Source organism: Ascaphus truei, chromosome 11 (genome assembly GCF_040206685.1).
Source record: "Ascaphus truei isolate aAscTru1 chromosome 11, aAscTru1.hap1, whole genome shotgun sequence".
Taxonomy (NCBI): Eukaryota; Metazoa; Chordata; class Amphibia; order Anura; family Ascaphidae; genus Ascaphus; species Ascaphus truei.
Window position 1 is genome coordinate 27,354,519 of NC_134493.1, and position 23,213 is coordinate 27,377,731.

General features: G+C 47.7%; 2 protein-coding genes across 3 annotated transcripts in view; both read right to left on the minus strand.

Moving 5' to 3' along the window:
• The window catches only part of TXNDC11 (thioredoxin domain containing 11), a 57,647-nt gene extending 55,893 nt beyond the window's left edge, over positions 1 to 1,754 (minus strand). Inside the window, exon 1 of one of the 2 annotated variants that reach the window (XM_075565371.1) lies at positions 1,464 to 1,754. In XM_075565371.1, the coding sequence (XP_075421486.1) occupies positions 1,464 to 1,588 (125 nt within the window). In that variant the 5' untranslated portion in view covers positions 1,589 to 1,754. The remainder of the gene's footprint in view (positions 1 to 1,463) is intronic. The other variant, XM_075565372.1, reaches the window with a different exon arrangement.
• A 2,592-nt stretch (positions 1,755 to 4,346) lies between these two features.
• Positions 4,347 to 23,213, minus strand: part of ZC3H7A (zinc finger CCCH-type containing 7A) — an 80,925-nt gene continuing 62,058 nt past the window's right edge. Inside the window, 8 exon segments of the mRNA XM_075565393.1 lie at positions 4,347 to 6,781; positions 8,715 to 8,878; positions 11,386 to 11,507; positions 12,560 to 12,668; positions 12,848 to 12,953; positions 13,125 to 13,258; positions 15,838 to 15,911; positions 18,238 to 18,419. Coding sequence (XP_075421508.1) covers positions 6,592 to 6,781; positions 8,715 to 8,878; positions 11,386 to 11,507; positions 12,560 to 12,668; positions 12,848 to 12,953; positions 13,125 to 13,258; positions 15,838 to 15,911; positions 18,238 to 18,419 — 1,081 coding nt within the window. The 3' untranslated portion in view covers positions 4,347 to 6,591.

Here is a 23,213-nt window from a genome sequence, read left to right on the forward strand (position 1 = left end):
TATATATATATATATATATAATCTCTCTCAATGACCGGAACTAGCTTTGTAATGTCATTAAAGGTGTGTGTATATACATGTGTCTGAATGACAGGTAGTACCGGCTTTGTAACGTCATTAAAGGTGTGTGTCTGTGTGTATCTCCTGTGTGTGTCTGTGTCTCTGTACAGGCGGAGTAATGTCATTAAAGGTGTGTGTCTGTGTGTATCTCCTGTGTGTGTCTGTGTCTCTGTACAGGCGGAGTAATGTCATTAAAGGTGTGTGTCTGTGTGTATCCGCTGTGTGTGTCTGTGTGTCTGTATAGTAATGTAATTACTGAATGTATGCCTCGGTGTGTGAAGGTGTATGCCTCGGTGTGTGAAGGTGTATGCCTCGGTGTGTGAAGGTGTATGCCTCGGTGTGTGAAGGTGTATGCCTCGGTGTGTGAAGGTGTATGCCTCGGTGTGTGAAGGTGTATGCCTCGGTGTGTGTACAGGCGGAGTAATGTCATTAAAGGTATGTGTGCATCGGTGTGTGCATGTATGTGTCGGTGTGTGTATGCGTGTATGTATGTGTATGCATGTCTCGGTGTGTGTGTATGTCTGTGTACAGGTGGAGTAATGTCATTAAAAGGTATGTGTGCGCAGTAGTGTGTGCGCGCGCGCGTGTATGTCTGCTGTCCTGCCTCTTACCTGTCTCCCCTACAATCTATCCTAAACGCTGCTGCCAGAATCACTCTACTCTTTCCTAGATCTGTCTCAGCATCTCCCCTCATGAAATCCCTCTCCTGGCTTCCGATCAAATCCCGCATCTCACACTCCATTCTTCTCCTCACTTTTAAAGCGTTACACTCTTCTGCCCCTCCTTACATCTCAGCCCTAATTTCTCGTTATGCACCATCCAGACTCTTGCGTTCTTCTCAAGGATGTCTTCTTTCTACCCCCTTTGTATCTAAAGCCCTCTCCCGCCTTAAACCTTTTTCACTGACTGCCCCACACCTCTGGAATGCCCTTCCCCTCAGTACCCGACTAGCACCCTCTCTATCCACCTTTAAGACCCACTTGCTTAAAGAAGCATTTGAATAGCACTGTGGATAATACTAGACACGTGATACATAAAGCTTGGCCCCCTGCAGATGCACTTACCAGAACTCCCTCCAACTGTCTCTGTACGTTCTCCCTACCTACCAATTAGATTGTAAGCTCCTCGGAGCAGGGACTCCTCTTCCTTAATGTTACTTTTATGTCTGAAGCACTTACTCCCATGATCTGTTATTTATATTATCTGTTATTTATTTGATTACAACATGTATTACTGCTGTGAAGCGCTACGTACATTAATGGCGCTATATAAAGACATACAATACAATGTATGTGTATATATGTATGTGTGTATATATATATGTATGTGTATATATGTATGTGTATATATGTCTGTCTGTCTGTGTACTGGTGGAGTAATGTCCCGGTAGGAGGACGTGTTACCTGCAGGTGAACCTGAGAGCCACGATGAAGGCGCAGCTCAGTGCGATGGCCCCACACAGCAGCTCGGGCCTGCGGGCCATCAGGCGGAGCAGCCTCTCACCGTGCAGCCGGCCCGGCCACTGCATGCCGCCAGCAGCTCATAGCGGGCGGCTTCCAGAGGCGAGGGGGCGGCCCGAGCCCCCCCTCATCATCCCGGGCGTTACACTCACACAAACCCGGCACCGCCACGTCTCCCCCCGCGGCCACTTCCGCATCCAGCAGCGGCGGCCGCGGCCTACCCAGGCAAGGGGCGGGGCCTAAGGCGAGGGGGCGGGGCCCAACCAGGCGAGGGGGCGGGAACTAGCCAAGCGTAGGGGGCGTGGTCCAACCACGCGAGGGGGCGTGGTACAACCAGGCGAGGGGGCGGGGCCTGTGCACAGTGCATCCCGCAGCCAAGGCACCGTCTGCATGTTCTCATCCTCTGAAAGTGGCGTAGAACTATAGGCTATGGCTGCCTCCCCCTCCTTGTCTCTTGTGATACAGGACATAGGCCAGGTGGTCTCATGTCTCATTATAGGTTTGCAGCAGGGGGCTCTCCAGCTCCGGAGACCCCCTGCGCCCCAAGATACTTACTGTCATAGTTGGGGCAATGAGGCTACTGTAATTAAGGTTAATCCCGGCCATTGCCCCTACCAGTCTTGAAGGAGACTCCGGGGTTACCCCCGTATAATACCTGTGTATAGTGTGATTTGGGTTAGGAATGTCCCGGGTTAGATGCATAGGTTTTTGCTGGTCTGGTATGTCACTGAGCCAGCACACACAGATTGTGCACTGCTGCCCTAGATAGCAGGGCCCGAACTGGGGGGCGTGAGACTTTATGGGGGGGGGGGGGGGGAGGGGAGGAGGGGTGGTGCACACTGGTACAGAGGCCTCGCACTAAGAGTGCGAGGCCTCTCTAATTTACTTACTGGTTCTTGTATTGTATGTCTTTATTTATATAGCGCCATTAATGTACATATCGCTTCACAGTAGTAATACTGTCCACGCGTCTCCATGGCAATGCAGTGTCAAATGACACCCGTTACCATGGAGACGTGACATCAAATAACGCAGTGAGTTACGTGACCCCCCCCCCCCCCCCAGCGGCTTTTGACGCTCCATTGAAGTTAATGGGGGGGTGCGATCATGAGAGGAGCAGGCCGGGGGGGGCGCAGCGCAGGAAGTTTGGGCACCCCGATCTAGGGTGTGGGTGCTTCAGACAATGTTAGGAGTGGGGAGGGGCGCTGACTCAGGCCTGCCTCTCAGCGGTTCCACGGCCGCCAAGGGGGGGATAGCTCAGGCAACTCTCCCAGCCCCGGCGGCACCCCACGTAGCAGGAACCTAGCGGCTTCCGAGCTCAGCAGCAGCCACCCGGTCACTGCTATCCTTCCTCTGTCTGCTCCTGCTGGCAGCCAAAGTCGCGTCAACTTCCGGCTGACAGGAGGGAGAGGGATCAGGTCAAATCTCAGCGCCGGCAGCTCCCTTAAAGAGAGTGAGAGAGTGTGTGTGCGTGTAATTGCCATCTTGCAAACAGCATCCCAGGACTATTGCGATACCCAAAACAGACGGAGAGTGGAAGCTGCCCAGCTAAGCCTGGGAACCGGCGCCTGGCACCTAATTAAGTTAGGATTCCCCCATATTCCCTGTGTTGGGTGTTTGTACCCAACAGTGTTTAGTGTTGTGCCCGTCTACCTCAAAATAAACTTGTTTTACATAACTTCTTGCTCCCTCTGGTGTGTACGATCCTTGTGTTAAGTGTCCTGGTCTCCTGTGACACTTAAGCTGCGGCCATGGTGATCATGACAGCGCACAGGAGGGCGCGCGGCGCGATCACAGATGTGCCTCCATGAGGCAGTCTATAGAGTACGTGAGCAGAAGCGCCGGCACTCACGATGCAGGAGGGCACAGAAAAATCTGTTTTCACGTGCGGCGGCCGGGTCACATGAGCAGTTCGGAACCAGCTCCGTGATATCACGGCCACGCCCCCTGACACGCCTCCCTTTCTCCTCTGCATGCAGGATACAAATCTTTCCTGCGGCAGGAGCCGGGGAGAAGCCGAGTGAACGCTTGCACCCCCTCCAGCGCTCACCATGACCGCAGCCTTAGGCCTCAATCATAGCAGAAACTGCAGAGCGATCGTGTGACGTCATCGTCTCTCATTGGTTTAAGATGCACTGTGATTGGCCGTGCAAATCACGTGACGCAGCCGTCACCTGTGAAAAACGAAATCTCAAATATCTTCATGAGACAGAAGCTTTGCAGCACGTCGCGGCGCTACTGTCACGATTGCTATGTGCGCTCTCATTGCATTTTATTGTTTTGAAGCTCCGCGGCGTCGTGCGCGATTTCTGGTATAATCACGGCCTTGCCTCCATAGGGGGTGCCAGTAGCAGCTCCTGGTGGGGGCTATGTGGGGCTTTCGAAATAACGGCTTTAATGTCCTGCATCACGCAGGCCAATGGAAAGCCGTTATGTCATACCTTGGGGCTTCCTATTGGCTAGCATAAACCCACAGAGCTGCTACTGGCACCCCCTATCTCGGGTAGCAGGGGGTCCCCAAAGTTGAAATAAATGAGATTCAGCTCCGGAGACTCCGATTCAATCCTAGGGAGAAAAAACATGTTTTTGGGGAGCATATAATCCTTTGCAACTCCAAGTAATCCCAAACACAAAATAAACCACATAATATTCCAAATATTAAGCACATTTTGTTCATTTTAAATGTAAATACAACTGCTATCACAGTTAGCTTTAATGGGATCTTTTTGTGGCATCAGCCTTTAAGATGTTTTATTATTTAGTCAAAAGGGCTAGATAGCCAAACAATGACGTCCTAAATGTTAGGGAAATAAATGCACTGGCCGATGTGTATACATGAAAGCATTTTTATTACAGGCAGATTTGGTCAAGACAATGCACAAAAGTGATACACGCGAGATATTTTCAAATGATTAAGTTAAAAAGAAAAGAGATTATCGTTAAAAAAAAAATGACTCTTTTTACTCAGCACATGCTGAGAAACATATGTAAAAACACACAGCAAAATATAACATGTAAAATAGCAGTCCCGCCTAATCATTTTTTAATTATATTTACTTTTTTTTTGGCAACATTGGAAGTTGGGCGGGTACCTGGAGCTAAACTGTGCTATTTTACTGGCTCTTGGGACCCCCACCCACGATTCCTGATACTTATCTGTGTAGTTACTGGTGTTTCAACTCTCTCAAGGGGAAACAAAATGGCTGCCAAATCTCGTCGATCCAGCGGGCCTACAGGAACCCGCAACGTCATGGTTTTTGGCTTCCTATGGGATGGCCATTTAAAATTCCCTCAGGCAGCAGCAGTAACTACACCATTAAGTATCTCGCACACCAGGGGATTCAAACGGCGCGGGTTAGCGCAGGAAGGCCCGCAATTCCAATGCCGTAAAAGAAAGAAGATAAAAATGTCCAATACTGGTGAGATTGGTGCTTCAACACACCGCTGATTTCCTTCTACCTAGAAACAAGATTCTTTCCTTTCCGATTTGGCAATACACATAATACACTTTATCTCTTTATATAAAAAAAAAAAATATGTGCTCTAAATCAACCATTTTAAAGCAGCATTACTGGATAACGGAAGCAGGCCTTTATTTATTGTATTTTTGTTATTGTACTTCATTTAGTCATTTAGGACACTTCCTACAGTCACTCCTTTTATATTATCTTCTATAGTCTGTGTCCTATTTACAAAAGATGTCAACCAGCATGGACTGAAACATGGTTTGGGGGTTCTGGACCAAAAAGGCATTTATAAAGAACAGTACTGATTTTTTTTAATCAGTGGGACTCTATTGAAGTCTTTGGGACCACTTAATCTATATAAAAAATAAAAAATCAGTGAAACGCACTTGAAATGAGGGAGAGTGGACATCTCTGTGTTTGGAAAATGTCCTTACAAATGCCACATGTGAGCACATTCACGTCTCAGACAGGGCTGCAACCCTGCCTTTCCCCATTATCTCTTAGCATACAGCGCTTCCACTGCAGCCAGGGATTCTGGGAAATGACATGCAAATGAGCACACACAGTGTCACCTTTTTGATGATCGAAAATGTCCTTGAAACGTACCGAATTCTCATTCCTCATCATTTGGTCACATGAACCGTTGACGCATTTTGTATCTATTTGTACCCAGTAATGAGGCTGGTTGTGTCCGGCAGGAAGTTGAAGCAGGTAATGCGAGGCCACGGTGGGGAAAAAGCTTAACAAACACACAGAAATGCAGCAAACAGAAACGGTGCAAAGCTACCAGGCCGAGCAAGAGCTGTGTTAGCATCCAATACTGCTGTTTAAGGAATTGGTAGTCTTATTTTCTTTTTTAATCAGATCAAAATAATGTTACTCTCACCCCAAAAGCATTATTATATGTTACATTTATCTTTCCTTGTCTTTAAAAGGTAAAATATATCCGACACAGAAAAATCACGTGGTAAATTAAGGTAGATTAAGCTCCCCATCCAACTTCGCTTTCCATTCCCTCTTCATTCCCCAATCACAAGCTGGCCAAAGCTTTCAGGCGATTGTAATACTTTGGATAACGTGGGTGCGGCATCCTTTAATACGGCCGAAGTTGTGTATTATCGAAGATCTGCTAACTAATGGACATTTTCCCTTCAGCTACATCAGGTTGGACCTCCACAAATGCATTGTAATCCTGGTATTTGCTGGACAGATTGAGGTTTTTGGACCACAATCTGAAAAAAACATGAAACGTTACTCAAATTATAATAAAAAAATAAAGGTGGCACGTGGGAGTATTTCCATTTTGTGTCACCTCCAATAGCTCTTGCTAAGGTGGTGATATAAGGCACCTCAACATATTGTGTTCCACTACAAACCTTTCCTAATTCCTTTACTGCCAAGCAGGACAGCAATCCCCTGCAGTGCGATACATTGCAGGTAATACCAGCAGGGGAGTAAGCCCTCCAACACCTGCTTTATTCTGCTTTATTGAACATCAAGAGGAGCCGAACACTCTCTCCTGACATTGTTGGGTGCTTTTTTTTTTTATACTGTTGTATTTTCAACCACCAGGTACTTCTATTCCGGCTGTGTTTTTCCGTTCTTTAGTTTAGGTCGTTAATCAAAAAACTATATTTTCCAAAGTCGCTATCGTCGGGGGCCACAAGCTGATCTTTGCGCGCTTTGCCCAGTTTCAAGCATAAAACCTGTCTTCTCTCCTCCCACTCTTGCAGTTCGGCATTTCCGTGGGCTAGTGGACACTTGTCTCCTTCGGAGCATGTACCGGATAGGAAACTAATTACATGGGAAAAGTGGGGGGAGAAAAAAACAAACATTTTTTAAGCAGCAATAAAAGTCTATGTTCAGTGTAATAGCAATCATATTTCCTGGTATAAACCGCCCGCCGTGTACGCAGTGCTGTATAAAGAATGCTGCAGGCACCATGTCTCCCTGCCTTAAAGACATTTTGCTGCCTGAGGCTGCCATGGTCACAAGCAGCGACGCCGGGATTCGAACCGGCTTCACCCCGAGCTCACTCCTTCAACCCAAAAAGATAATGTTGCCCTTCAGGAGATCAGTTATACTGTACTTTATGAAAATAGCAAAACATCACTCCTCGGGAGGCACAGGCGTCTCATCTTCATGAGACATTTCGTTGACCCCCCCCAAAAATCTACCGAGCCATTATACCGTACAACAGGGGTGCTCAACACCAGTCCTCAAACCGCCCCCCTTAACAGGTCAGGTTTTCAGGATATCCCAGATTCAGCGCAGGGGACTCAGTCAAAGACTGAGCCTCTAATTGAGCCACCTGTGCTGAAGTAGGGACCGATTGAGCCACCTGTACTGAAGTAGGGACCGATTGAGCCTGTGCAGAAGCAAAGATATCCTGAAAACCTGACCTATTGTGGGAGGGCTTTAAGACACGAGTTGAGCACCCCTGCAGTACATAGATAAGAAAGTCAAACCGCGCTCTTGCTTCCTAACAGGATCTCGTAGTGGATCAACTCTTCCCTCTTGCAGCTGATGTGATGTGAAGGCACCCCTCCTCCACAGGTCCCGTCGCAGGATGGCTCCAAACGCGGGCAACAGCAGGGAATAAAACACAAAAGCGCACCGAGGGTCAAGATTTAATTAAAACATGTTAGTAGTAGTAACAATAAAAACTTACATATAAGGGTAAGTACATCCAGTATTAAGGTGCAGAGGAAACAGTCCTGGTGGTGTCCTGGGCATAAAGAGATGGTGCAGAGGCTTACAAGGTAGACCCACGTGCTGGGGCTGCCTGGCTCAGCACCATTTCTCTCCTCTCATTTATCTGTTTCACTCTATCTATTTAAACCCTTCACCTCTTTCCCTTCCTTTCTATCCCCCATTTACAATGTGTTTTTATGTATTTATTGCATGTATCTTTGTGATTCAAGTGTGATCCTGTAATACCTTTACATGATCAATTATGGGTTATTACCTACATGGGTGGCTTTTTGCAGTGTCTTTTATTTAATTATTAATATATTGCTGATGAAATTTATTTGTTTTTATTAATATAAGGTTCAATGCATACCGTTTGCATTCACAATACCTTTTAAGCCTCGTTAGTGCATTGCATTTATTATGCATGTACTCCTATTGGCTAATTCTCTACCCTATTGGGAACCCAGTATTACTGTTTAAAAGGCCCCCACGTAGGTGTCCAAAATATTGCCTGATGAAGCACAACACTGTGTGAAACGCGTTGCGAAAGCCCTACGGTGCAGCTAGAAGTCAGCCCACAGGTGTACCTACCCCCAGCTGTCCCATCAACAACCAGAGACCCTTCGGCACGCCGGAGTGAGTTTCTCTGGGAAACCGGCATTTGAGGCGGGCTACTATTCACGGGTCCTGCGAGAAGCTGCAACCCGGAAGTAAGAACTATATGGTGCTGAGCCAGGCAGCCCCAGCACGTGGGTCTACCTTGTAAGCCTTTGCACCATCTCTTTATGCCCAGGACACCACCAGGACTGTTTCCTCTGCACCTTAATACTGGATGTACTTACCCTTATATGTAAGTTTTTATTGTTACTACTACTAACATGTTTTAATTAAATCTTGACCCTCGGTGCGCTTTTGTGTTTTATTCACCCCTGCAGTACAATATATTTTTTTTCTGAAGAATGGGCCTTTCCTTTTCTCCCAAACCAGAAAATTGGCCTATTCCTGTATAGAAGAAAATAGGGCCTCTTCCTACCTTTCACATAAGCTGAACTCCCTCCCAGGAAAGCGATGTTGCCAGATGTTTTGATCATCTTCAGTCTCGAATACTTTCTCTTTGTGCTTTTCTGATGAGATGTGCATCTTCCACTGTCGCTCACTGTTGCAGTTTTTGCCGCAGAGCCAGCAATGGAAATCAACCTGAAGAATAAGCAGTTGTTACGGTTCGCACTTCATGCATGGCAGAACACCACGTCTTTTCTTTGAAAGTGTAAGGGTTCCAATTCAGGGTTTTGCTGGAACTTGCCCTTACTGGGCTGTTGTGGCTGTCTTGGTTACTGGCAAATTTCTTCCAAGACTTGGTAATTGGATGCACCTGTTCCAGGGCTTAAATAGCAGTCAGCGACTCCCAGCCCCCGCTTGAGCATGGCATGCTATCCCATGTGTCTGGCCCCCTTGAGTTCCTGAAGCCAGCCTGTGACCCCGACCACCGCTCCTGTGCTGCCTGCCTTGACCCCAGCCTGTAACCGGACTTGCACCTACGCCGCCTGCCTTGACCTCTGCCTGGAGCACGACTACTCCAACAGGACTCTGTCCCCTGACTCTGGTCGGTGATCTTATACCCCTACCTCAGCCCTGCAGGTCCAATTCCTATCAGAGACAAGCACCGATTTAGAAAGGTATCATGCTAGCTGGATGCCATTTTTTATTTATTTTTTACTGTTTTACATGGTACAGGTGAAAGGGGCGTGACTAATCACCACCCAAAAAAGTGACATCATCAAGTTTTGTGGGTGTATCTAAGATCACACCAATAAACACAGTGATAAAGTTAACCCTATATACACCTCACCAGAATGTCCTCCTACTGTCTATGTACGTTCCTCCTACCTACCAATTAGACTGTAAGCTCCTCGGAGCAGGGACTCCTCTTCCGAAATGTTACTTTTATGTCTGAAGCACTTATTCCCATGACCTGTCATTTGTATTATTTGTTATTTAGATGATTGTCACGTGTATTACGACTGTGAAGCGCTATGTACATTAATGGCGCTATATAAAGACATACACACCTTAAATGAAGAATTGGGGTTAAATGAAGACTTGGAATTGCATTGTTTTTTGTGATAATTGGTGCTATTGAATGCTACGAGTGTATGATTTAATGCAGGGGAGCGTAAACTTTTCCTGCTGCGCCCCCGTCTGGCCTGCTCCGGATTCGCGCCCCCCTCCTACCTGCAGCCTGTGATGTCACGTCAAATGACGCCGCGTTGTCATGGAGACGTGTCACAACATCTGAATCCCGGTAAGTTTTCTTGTTGCAGGGGCCTCACACGATCCCCCGGCATTTAATTTAAATGCCCGGGGGAAGAGCGCGGGGCCTCTGCAACGTTTGTTCATATATGGTATGTTTTTTCATATAATGGGTATAATAATGATTTAGATATTTAACTTTGTTAGGCAGTTTGTTAAGCTGTTCGTCTTTAGGTCACCGCTGCACCAGTTTTGCACACTATTCTTATGGGGATGGTCGTGTTCATGATTGACGCAGCTTGCAATCAAGTATATTTAACAGGGTTAACTTTATCACGGTGTTTATGCTGTGGTCTTAGATACAACCACGAAACTTGATGTGGTCACTTTTATGGGCGGTGATTAGTCACGCCCCTTTCACCTGTATCATGTCAAACAGTTCACTTTAGCCACAGCTATAAGGAGCATTGTATGCACACCGCTTTATCTGACCAAAGGTCAGTGTGTTTGACCAAAACGTCTGGGGTTTTTTTTTTTATGAAGACCTCCGCAGCACCGGCTCCTTGTTTTAGGAGGATATGTCCTGCAGTATAGGTCTCCCCAGCGGGGGGAGGAGGGGGGTGATCTCTCTGCACATAAATCCAGTGAGCGCACCTAACTCTTTCTTCTTCTTTGGTTTGTATAGCGCCTCCCACGTACGGAGCGCTTCACAGCAGTAATACACACAACAAAATAATAGCAGACTTAGCGGGAGTAAGCGCCACAGACATGAAAGCAAACATTAGTATAAGGAGTCCCTGCCCCGAAGAGCGTGCAGGCCAAGTGCTAAGTAGGGAGGACTTACAAAACCAGTAGGTCTGCATACAAGGGTCATGGCAAGTGCATAGGAGATGTATAGTAAAAGCCAAGGGACGAGTGCTTTGGAACTACTCAAATGTTTCTTTAAAGGAGAGGGAGAGAGGGAGAGAGAGGGAGAGAGGGAGAGAGGGGGAGAGAGGGAGAGAGGGAGAGAGGGAGAGAGGGAGAGAGGGAGAAAGAGCTTGTTGGATATTGAGAAGAAGTGAATTCCAGGAGCTGTGGGACAGTGTGTCCAGGAAGGCAACTAAACCGGTAAGTATCTCGGAAACCGAGCAGTCCTAAGAGCTCAAAATAACACGGCTGAGCCCCAGAGGACCCACTGACTCAAAGTTTGTAAAAAAATAAAAATAAATTTAAAAAGCAATATACAAAATGGAGAGGATTGCGGCTTTAAGGTCTTATTTCTTTCAGCAGGATGCATTGTTTGGACACATTTAGTGGTGGATATGGACGTATACATGGCAAGTATTAGATGTACTTATGCTCCCATTCCATCAGGGTACCAACGTCCCTGCATGTACAGTATAACCGTTCTTTCTGTATATACACCATGCTGGACATTCCTGCCTGCCAAGCTCAGCGTGTGCATTACTTACTGTAGTTTCAGCATAGTCGGTGGGCAGATGAATCTGCTTATTGGCCTGGACTGATGCCGTTTCACCTTTTTCGACCTTCTGGTTTTTCAGCCATATCTCATACAAATGCTCCATATCCTGAACTGATAAGAAGCACAAACAGGAGTGACCGTTTATAAATCGGGTTTATTCATTCCTCTCTAGAGTGGGCCGGTCAACTTTCTCCTAACAGAAAACCCTGCAAGGTCCGAGGTGGTGTAAAACGCTCCGGCCAACGAAAAATCTGTGTCTTACATTTAGTGCATGCGTAAGAAAAATCTAATAAGTATATGCACAATACACGTGGGAATACATTTGATCTATCAGGCTTATCATGTCATTACGTTTACTTATCAACGTTTTCCAGATGCAAAAGTGGGGCAAATCGTGTGTACAAAAAAACATGCATCACAAAAAATAATATCCCATTGCTTTGAATTATTTGACTTTTGGAAAATCTGGTGCTGTTTTGCGTTCAAATTCATTCAAAATTTTGCTCCAGTTTAGCACATGTGATTATTTGATAAACAGACCCCTATGCATTTTCATTAACAATTCTAGTGAAACGCGTTGGTTATCAATGTTCTCTTTATTGGCCATTTTAATACTTCGGAATATACTGAAACAAAACCACAGTAAATATACCAGTGACAAAACCGTGCAATAATGGGCCATGGTGAATGGCACAGTAGGTAGCAAGCAATATAACATGCTAGACCAGTGAATACAGTTGTGTGACTGAGGTCCTAAGCATGATTATTTAATCTAGGTACCACATGGGGGTGTAGGACAATTAGACACGGTTGTTTGACTGCTGGGACACTTGGCCATCAGGACAATTCGCCGCAGCAGGTAATGTATCCCCTAAGCTCTTACCCCAAACACATTAACCCCTTACCCTAAAAACCCTAACCCCTTACCCTAAAAACCTAAACCTCTTACCCTAAACACCTTAACCCGTTACCCAAATAACCCTAAATATCTACCTCAGGGCCAAAACTCAATGGCTGCAGCTAATAGTCCCATGGCCCCTGTACATGTGTAATTATCATTTACATAATTAACCTTCCATGACTATTACTCATGGGAGCTTGCACAAGTCAACTACAAAACATCAACGTTCAAAGAATTAATGAAAAGCGTCATATCTACTTACTGCTATTTTCTCTCATATAAGTCCACATCTCCTTCTCCTCTGAGCTGTGAGCAAACGTGCAGTTTCCGATATACTGACATTTTTTGCCATTTACTATATGATTGCACAGCTATGAAAAAAATATATGTTAAGCATATTTACATTTACACCCCCCTCTTTGGAAACCACTACTCCCAACGCTCTTCACCCCTTTTTGATCTGTACCCTCCGCCCCCTCCTAGTTCTGTAAACTAGTTTTAAATAGTTACAAAAACAGAACGCAGTCATCAACAGGAAGAACGTAAGTACATCAAACTGGAGGGGAACTGGTTTCTTCGTTGGAAGGGGTCGGATGGATATCCACTTTTTGCGCTCATTAGACATCCACAAGACTACCCGTCGCTCTTTGGTCCATCTAAGAAGAAGGAAGTAGTCACATCACTGGGAAAATGATAACAGAGCAAGAAGCAGGGGTGTAAGGAAGCTACCATACATATTACCTCAGCCTTATTTGGATATGCTCCTTTAATGTTTTTGCAATCAGGTACATTACGGGCACGTGGTAACTTATTTATTATTTACTTACGGGTGGCGTGCTTTTGCACTACAATATTTTCTGTTTTTGTCTGGCACAATGACTTGACCATTTCCCCAGCACTGTCCACACACAAATTTAATATTGGAGCTTGGACATCCAGGATTCTTTTCGATGTCAAGTACCTTTAAAAAAAAAAAAAAAAAAAAAAAAAAAAAAAGAGGTAATTCTTTATACACCAAAGGGGCTGTTTTAGCTGAAAATCCCCATTGACCTAAATGCAGATTTTTGGCCCCAAAAAACAGCCCAAAAGGCCAAGTACACAAAAAAGAAAGCATAATATAAAAAGTAAAGGGTGAACACATCGGAGGTCCTCAATGTTTCAGATAAACATCCCTTCATCATCTTTTAATAAAGATTTATTTGCTTTAACTGTGTGCAGACTTCTTTTTTGGGAAGGCGCTTAGTCCTTGTTTTAAATATAGGAAGTAGAAACTGCAAGTAGGCGGGGCACTCTAAAAAGTAATTTTAATAATGACCATAGAAAATAGCCAGAACATCAGTTTAATGAAGGTCCAACTTGTGGACCGAAATCTCGGTGTTCTGACTATTTTCTATGGTCATTATTAAAATTGTAAGAACCCGCACGCAGGGACTGCGTCAGTCTATAAAGGCCCTCGGTAGACAGCTATGCTGACTACACCACCTGACTTCCGGCAACCTATAAAAAGGCTCCTGTCCTCCAGTGCTTCACAACAAGCTTGCTACCCTGGAGGCAGGTTCTCTGTTTCACTGCTGCCTGGAAGCTCCTTGACTTGCTGCTGGCTGTTGAAAAGACTTGGTACCGATTCCGGCTTGTCCTCTTACTCTGCTGCTCCCTGCCCAGAACTTGGCTTGATCGACTACTCTACTGTTTCCCACCTGTCCTGACCTTGGATCATCAGACAACCCCAATTGCCTGCTCCTCCCTGTACTCTAAACTTACCATTGCACCGCGGATCCCGACTCCTGGTTCCACCTACCAACGCGAACCCCCTTCTGAACCTGTACTACAGACTCTGCCCGTGAATTTCCCATTGAACCTTATTTATTAAACAAAAAAACAAAAATTGTAATGCGCTACTCACCAAGAAAACTCAGTATTGGAGCACGTGTAGGAACTTAGGGAGGACACCCATCCCAAACCTGCAACCAGGATCTACCGAAAACATATAGGGGAACGACGAGGAAGACCAACAAAGGGCGGGAAACATGAATGGGAGCAGGAAATATGGCTGCCAGGGTATTAGGGGCAGTTTGCCAGGCTTTGTTTAAAAAAAGTAGAGATATAGTGGTGGTGAGCGCAGGAAACCGTGAGGATATATATGAAAAACACTCAATTAGTCATAGAATACTTCGAAGAAAAAAACAAAATAAAATAGAGGCTCACCACACACCACCGACAGGAACCTGACGAAGCAAGAGATACTTTGTGAAACGCGCAGTTCCCTGTCGGTGGTGATGTTTTTGTGTACCCTGAAGGCCACCGTAGCCCTTGCGAGTGCTCTGACGGATATCCTGCTGACCGGACGCGGAAGCGGGAGGATACCACATCGGGTCTCAACGCTGCTACCAGTGCTGGAAGTGCTTATCTATGCATGTAACTTTATGTATACTTACATTTGTTTCTAATAAAGTCCATACGTTTTATTTCTGTCTACGATTGCCATCCTTTCCTGGATCACTGCAAGGACATAGACTGTCCACTAACAACTAGGAATCCATGGATCAACTCTGAGGGGTGACAACACGAACTCAAAGATACCTTGATGTGAAGAGCTCACACTCGTCCGTGTGAGTATAGTTGTTATCATATGTTCCTGTTTACTTTCACCCTCATATTACCCTAATTGGCTACTATATTTTATTTAGTTTTTTTTTTCTTTGAAGTATTCTATCACTAATTGAGTGTTTTTCATATACGTTCTCACGGTTTCCTGCGCTCACCACCACTATATCCCTTCTGCTTTATGAGGATCAAGGGAGGATCCTTTCCAGGTTGAGCTGCAGTTCTTTAAAGGGCCAGAATAATACCGTTATCTGGTTTTACATTTACAATTTTTATTGATTTTATCTAATGGATTTATAATCTATCGGCTGATATATTTAGATATTCAGAGGGAGTGCCGCAGTTACACCCCAAATTTGTTTTAAAAAAGTAGGTTTTGAATTCCTTTCTGAATGGAAGTACAGCTCCCTGATTTCTTAAAGCTGCACGGAGCGTATTCCAGTCTTGGGGACTTCTTGAAAAAGCTCTCTTGCCAGCTTTACTGACCTTAAACCGAGGCTCAAATCAGTTAAGGGGCGATGACAGATCTAAGGGCCCGATCGGGCGTGTGACTGATTAGGCAGCTCTGAAGGTGAGGGGGGAGGGGGCTAGTGCATGGATAGCTTTAAATGCAAGGATCAAGATCTTAAAATGAATCCTTTGCTCCACCAGGAGCCCATGCAGATCGTGCAATACTGGCAAGCTGTGGTCTCGCCTTGCCTTACCTGCTACAAGACACAAAATGATGTGTCAAAGTGCTCCGCCTGCTTGCAGTTTCTACTTCCTATGACTTTGTGTTCCAGGTCTTACTCTACTAAGTTTTAAACATAGGACAATAGTGATAGAGAAGAGAATGTCTGAGGGGTTTACAGTAACTTTCTTCCCGTATAATTCTTTGTACATCGCAACTACGTGAACAGAAGATGCACTGCTACAGAGCTTTAACTATACAAGTACCTGGGATCCCGATACCCTCGCCTCCACAGCCAAACACCTTTTTGATTCCTGGGCAATTGCATCAAGATAAATACCTGGGCGATAAGGGACAAAACTTTAGATGTTTTAGAATGGGAAACATGGTTACACTGCACTCTGACTATGCTACACACACACTGCGACTGCTTTGTTACGTTCAGCTTCAGCGAAGCAATGGGCTCCGTGTTAAAGGTTTTCTGGCACTAAACGTCACAAAGATGTGCTCCCCTGGGCTGCAGAGCAATAGAGAAAACCTACAGCAGTGGCTTTGAGTTACCCGTATATTTGAAGTTTTTCTTCGTTATAGTATTGTGCGTTTCAACACAATCAGCCTACTTCTGCGTTGCCCCAAAGAAGGACGTATGAAAGGGTTCCCCAAAAGCTGCTCCCCCTCTGCACAGAAGACTGAAGCACTGATTAAGCCATCTGTGCTGAAGAAGGGATATCCTGAAAACCGGACCTGTTGAGGACTGAACCCCTGATCTAGACCAATGACAACAGAACATTTGCAAGAAATGGAGAGCTAGAAAAAGAAGTATTATTCCCAAATAAAATGTAAGTGATACATATTGAAGTAAAGTTCATCAATTAGCAAAATGTTGTATGTCCTTCAGCATTCACAGGGCGCGCTTTGCTCAGGGGACGCAGTTTGTGCGCTTTCCTTATATATTGTTTCACATTATATCGGAAAAAAGTATTTCCCAGATTTATTTATATGCCCTTCTGATCTCCCTACCAGAATAACGAGTCAATATTACGTTTCACTATAGATTACAAGGTCAGATCTGTATGAAATTCCATACAATAGCTCTGACTATAGGTGCTGAAACGCAGTCATTGTATGGCTGCTCAACAGAATATATGGATTTTCTAATTAAAGGAGAAATCCAACCGGGTTTTTTTTTTTTTTTTTTTACCCAGGATTGAAGCAGGGCGAGCATGACAGGGTAAACGGACATGAACCCCATTAATTTCAGCTCCAGGAAGCCCCTGCTTCCCGGAAACAGGCCTCCACAGGGGGTTCTGGTATATCAAAGTTTAAAGCTCCCGTGTCACGCGGGCCAATAGGAAGCCGAACCTGATGACGACGTCACGGCTTCCTATAGTCCCGCAGGGTGCAGGAGCTGTGACACTCCGCCATTACATGAACTCTGGTAGCCAAGCGGAGCGGCTACCGGCCCCTCTTACGGAAGTATGTATCTCCAGAAGCAAGGGGCCCCTGGAGCATGAATGAATGAATGATAGATAGATCTAGCTATCAAAAAAACAGAAATAGCCATGTTAGTCCAGTTACGATAGTGTAGAATTCTTCAGGATTAGGTGATACCTTTTTTATTTGGACTAACAATTTATGTCATAGGACAAGCTTTCGATAGTTCTCCTCTCTTCCTCTCGAAAGCTTGTCCTATGACATAAATTGTTAGTCCAAATAAAAAAACACACACACACTACACACACACACACACACTTTAAAAAAAATGCTTGGATTTCTCCTTTAAAATGTCAGTGTTTTGAAACGCAAAATCTTATTGATTTTGCTCTTGGAGCATTGACTTCTACAGTGCTGTGGTGTCCTAATTTTGGAGTATGTAGTCTTAAAAGGCAAATCTACTTATCATATCCTTTCTGTAAACTTAAAAGTACATCATCAACGTAATGGGGCAAAGGGGTGAGCCAGCAGGATGTTAGATTGCATCGGGAGGAGTATTGGCAGCAGAAAGAGAGAAGTAGTGATGGCACTTTGTAGATCATTGGTAAGACATCGCCCAGTGTTCGGTGCTCCGTTCTGGAGACCATATCTCCAGAAGGACGCAAATAAACTGAACATCGTGCAAAGAATGGCTTCTAAAATAGTGCATGGTTTAAAGCATCAGATTTATCAGGAAAGACTAAAAGGGCCTGAATATGTACAGCTTAGAGAATAGAAGGGAGAGGGGGGGGGGGGGATACTATCAAATATATAGTGTTCCAACAAGATACTGGAGGGTAGGATATTTCTGAAGCTGGAGGGGGCAGGCGAATGGGAAAGGTGAGGAAGGACTACTTCGCAGAAAGGGTGGTGGATTCATGGTATATATATAGCCTTCCATCAGAGGTGGTAGGGGTTAATACAGCACGGGGATTCTACAAAACGTTTGGGATAGACATAAGGCTTTCCTAAATAAGAAAAAAAGCCAGGTATGAAACCGGTCTGAGGTTTCACAGTACAAATGGAAAAGGGCAGACACGGTGGGGCAAGGGATTCTGTTCTGCTGTTAAATTCTATGCATCTATATGACCTAAGCAATCAGCTATACCTTCCATAAAATTCAGGTAGAACATAAAGAGCACCAAAACCAATGTGTTCCTGGGGGCATACAGTACGGAGAGGAGTTCTCCCACCTGTGTCTTTCTGCATCATCCAGACCCTGAGCTCCACCAAGCTATGAGCGTAATAGCACTCATCTTCTCTCTGGCACCCGTAGCGAACCTCGTGTCGGCATAAATCCAGCACCAAATCAGGATTAAAAGGGCGGATCTTGTAATATTTTACAGTCGTCTCCTTCAAGATGTGAACAAGGCACCTATATATAAAAACATTAAAAATGGAAAAATTAAACGTTGTGTGCCCCCCACCCCCTCCACTCAAACAGGGAATCGGCCCTCCGATAACTTCCCTCTAGGCACCCAATCTGGTATTGGGCTTCTGGGGTCATCTTGAGACGTGATCTCGAACGAACGAGAGCCCACTGTCACTTGCTGATAAATGAGGCAATTAATTATGATAACGCTGACGTTTTAAAGGTCGGGATGTTGCGTCACGATTAGTAAATATGGATAAGAAAGGGAAACAAAGCAATAAATTAAAATAAATACCTGTCACATGTACTGTACAAGATATTGTAACGACAGCTGTCTGCATTAATGCATTCCCTCCCTCCTCCTTTTTCATTTCAGTACCCCCATCCCACCCCAATGAAAATGTTTAATAAACATTATTAAATAAATAATACATCTTAGATCTGTACAATCTGTGATTCTAGTTCTTTTTCTCCGAGGCGTTAGAAGTTCCTAAACACTTTTCACCAAACTCAGGTGGACAGCGCTGGTTTCCCAACCCTCGAGTTGAGGTGTGGAAGAGCCAATGGGGGTTACTCATCAAGCTGCAGTAGTTCCCCAATAGGCACTGTTACACTGAAACTTCCGTTCAAGTAAATGGGAGTCACTGGCGGGAACAGCCTCCTCAGCACTACCACAGGTTGAACCTTTGGATGCTGGGGGGCCCACGGCAACAAGAGTGTCACCGCGCCGCCGGCCCATTGCGATCACGAGTACGCTCCTCTGTGCGATCCCGTAAATATTAAAATATCAAATATAACCAGGACATTCTTTAAAAAAAGGTAAGTCAGTGATAACACGAGACCGCTTGTTGAAGGTTGGATCAGACAAAGACGTAGTTAAAAATCCAAACAGGGGGCCGCTGTCCTCCGATATATTTACTAAAAATGACATCTTTAATGATTACTCATTTGTTTTTTCCCCCACTGTTTAGTTATTTGTGTTTGATTAGAAACAAGAGAGACATACTATTCATTGATAATACTATTTTAATGATTTGCTTACTGATATCTTGGGGTCTCTCTTGCGTGTTAATTCTGCCAAAAGTGGATTATATATATCGTATAAATGACATTTTTATAATATTTGCACGCTCCATCCAGGCTCTACCCTTGAGGTCATCATGGTGGAGTATGGGTAAACACAGGAAACATATAATATTATAGGCTTGAGAAAAGCTAGACTTCAATTTTGTGCATATTCACCATTGGGACGTCATGATGATTTCAGTATAATGGTTTGTGCCCTTATGTTGTATATGACCAAAAAAAAAAAAAAACAAGTTTACATCTTCTCCCCCAGTTATATGAACGGGTGTGTTCATACCTTTAACAACTCCACAGACCATTTGGGAGAACATGAAGGATTAAAAGATCATTACTAAAATTACATGGACGTTCGTATGCTAAAGGAGCAGTTCCACCTACAGATAATATTTTCCCATGAAAAAGCGTGAGGGTGAGAAGCGCGTGCGGAGAGGAGCATGTCGGTGAGAAGCGCGTGCGGAGAGAAGCATGTCGGTGAGAAGCGCGTGCGGAGAGGAGCATGTCGGTGAGAAGCGCGTGCGGAGAGGAGCATGTCGGTGAGAAGCGCGTGCGGAGAGGAGCATGTCGGTGAGAAGCGCGTGCGGAGAGGAGCATGTCGGTGAGAAGCGCGTGCGGAGAGGAGCATGTCGGTGAGAAGCGCGTGCGGAGAGGAGCATGTCGGTGAGAAGCGCGTGCGGAGAGGAGCATGTCGGTGAGAAGCGCGTGCGGAGAGGAGCATGTCGGTGAGAAGCGGGTGCGGAGAGGAGCATGTCGGTGAGAAGCGCGTGCGGAGAGGAGCATGTCGGTGAGAAGCGCGTGCGGAGAGGAGCATGTCGGTGAGAAGCGCGTGCGGAGAGGAGCATGTCGGTGAGAAGCGCGTGCGGAGAGGAGCATGTCGGTGAGAAGCGCGTGCGGAGAGGAGCATGTCGGTGAGAAGCGCGTGCGGAGAGGAGCATGTCGGTGAGAAGCGCGTGCGGAGAGGAGCATGTCGGTGAGAAGCGCGTGCGGAGAGGAGCATGTCGGTGAGAAGCGCGTGCGGAGAGGAGCATGTCGGTGAGAAGCGCGTGCGGAGAGGAGCATGTCGGTGAGAAGCGCGTGCGGAGAGGAGCATGTCGGTGAGAAGCGCGTGCGGAGAGGAGCATGTCGGTGAGAAGCGCGTGCGGAGAGGAGCATGTCGGTGAGAAGCGCGTGCGGAGAGGAGCATGTCGGTGAGAAGCGCGTGCGGAGAGGAGCATGTCGGTGAGAAGCGGCGTGCGGAGAGGAGCATGTCGGTGAGAAGCGCGTGCGGAGAGGAGCATGTCGGTGAGAAGCGGGTGCGGAGAGGAGCATGTCGGTGAGAAGCGCGTGCGGAGAGGAGCATGTCGGTGAGAAGCGCGTGCGGAGAGGAGCATGTCGGTGAGAAGCGCGTGCGGAGAGGAGCATGTCGGTGAGAAGCGCGTGCGGAGAGGAGCATGTCGGTGAGAAGCGCGTGCGGAGAGGAGCATGTCGGTGAGAAGCGCGTGCGGAGAGGAGCATGTCGGTGAGAAGCGCGTGCGGAGAGGAGCATGTCGGTGAGAAGCGCGTGCGGAGAGGAGCATGTCGGTGAGAAGCGCGTGCGGAGAGGAGCATGTCGGTGAGAAGCGCGTGCGGAGAGGAGCATGTCGGTGAGAAGCGCGTGCGGAGAGGAGCATGTCGGTGAGAAGCGCGTGCGGAGAGGAGCATGTCGGTGAGAAGCGCGTGCGGAGAGGAGCATGTCGGTGAGAAGCGCGTGCGGAGAGGAGCATGTCGGTGAGAAGCGCGTGCGGAGAGGAGCATGTCGGTGAGAAGCGCGTGCGGAGAGGAGCATGTCGGTGAGAAGCGCGTGCGGAGAGGAGCATGTCGGTGAGAAGCGCGTGCGGAGAGGAGCATGTCGGTGAGAAGCGCGTGCGGAGAGGAGCATGTCGGTGAGAAGCGCGTGCGGAGAGGAGCATGTCGGTGAGAAGCGCGTGCGGAGAGGAGCATGTCGGTGAGAAGCGCGTGCGGAGAGGAGCATGTCGGTGAGAAGCGCGTGCGGAGAGGAGCATGTCGGTGAGAAGCGCGTGCGGAGAGGAGCATGTCGGTGAGAAGCGCGTGCGGAGAGGAGCATGTCGGTGAGAAGCGCGTGCGGAGAGGAGCATGTCGGTGAGAAGCGCGTGCGGAGAGGAGCATGTCGGTGAGAAGCGCGTGCGGAGAGGAGCATGTCGGTGAGAAGCGCGTGCGGAGAGGAGCATGTCGGTGAGAAGCGCGTGCGGAGAGGAGCATGTCGGTGAGAAGCGCGTGCGGAGAGGAGCATGTCGGTGAGAAGCGCGTGCGGAGAGGAGCATGTCGGTGAGAAGCGCGTGCGGAGAGGAGCATGTCGGTGAGAAGCGCGTGCGGAGAGGAGCATGTCGGTGAGAAGCGCGTGCGGAGAGGAGCATGTCGGTGAGAAGCGCGTGCGGAGAGGAGCATGTCGGTGAGAAGCGCGTGCGGAGAGGAGCATGTCGGTGAGAAGCGCGTGCGGAGAGGAGCATGTCGGTGAGAAGCGCGTGCGGAGAGGAGCATGTCGGTGAGAAGCGCGTGCGGAGAGGAGCATGTCGGTGAGAAGCGCGTGCGGAGAGGAGCATGTCGGTGAGAAGCGCGTGCGGAGAGGAGCATGTCGGTGAGAAGCGCGTGCGGAGAGGAGCATGTCGGTGAGAAGCGCGTGCGGAGAGGAGCATGTCGGTGAGAAGCGCGTGCGGAGAGGAGCATGTCGGTGAGAAGCGCGTGCGGAGAGGAGCATGTCGGTGAGAAGCGCGTGCGGAGAGGAGCATGTCGGTGAGAAGCGCGTGCGGAGAGGAGCATGTCGGTGAGAAGCGCGTGCGGAGAGGAGCATGTCGGTGAGAAGCGCGTGCGGAGAGGAGCATGTCGGTGAGAAGCGCGTGCGGAGAGGAGCATGTCGGTGAGAAGCGCGTGCGGAGAGGAGCATGTCGGTGAGAAGCGCGTGCGGAGAGGAGCATGTCGGTGAGAAGCGCGTGCGGAGAGGAGCATGTCGGTGAGAAGCGCGTGCGGAGAGGAGCATGTCGGTGAGAAGCGCGTGCGGAGAGGAGCATGTCGGTGAGAAGCGCGTGCGGAGAGGAGCATGTCGGTGAGAAGCGCGTGCGGAGAGGAGCATGTCGGTGAGAAGCGCGTGCGGAGAGGAGCATGTCGGTGAGAAGCGCGTGCGGAGAGGAGCATGTCGGTGAGAAGCGCGTGCGGAGAGGAGCATGTCGGTGAGAAGCGCGTGCGGAGAGGAGCATGTCGGTGAGAAGCGCGTGCGGAGAGGAGCATGTCGGTGAGAAGCGCGTGCGGAGAGGAGCATGTCGGTGAGAAGCGCGTGCGGAGAGGAGCATGTCGGTGAGAAGCGCGTGCGGAGAGGAGCATGTCGGTGAGAAGCGCGTGCGGAGAGGAGCATGTCGGTGAGAAGCGCGTGCGGAGAGGAGCATGTCGGTGAGAAGCGCGTGCGGAGAGGAGCATGTCGGTGAGAAGCGCGTGCGGAGAGGAGCATGTCGGTGAGAAGCGCGTGCGGAGAGGAGCATGTCGGTGAGAAGCGCGTGCGGAGAGGAGCATGTCGGTGAGAAGCGCGTGCGGAGAGGAGCATGTCGGTGAGAAGCGCGTGCGGAGAGGAGCATGTCGGTGAGAAGCGCGTGCGGAGAGGAGCATGTCGGTGAGAAGCGCGTGCGGAGAGGAGCATGTCGGTGAGAAGCGCGTGCGGAGAGGAGCATGTCGGTGAGAAGCGCGTGC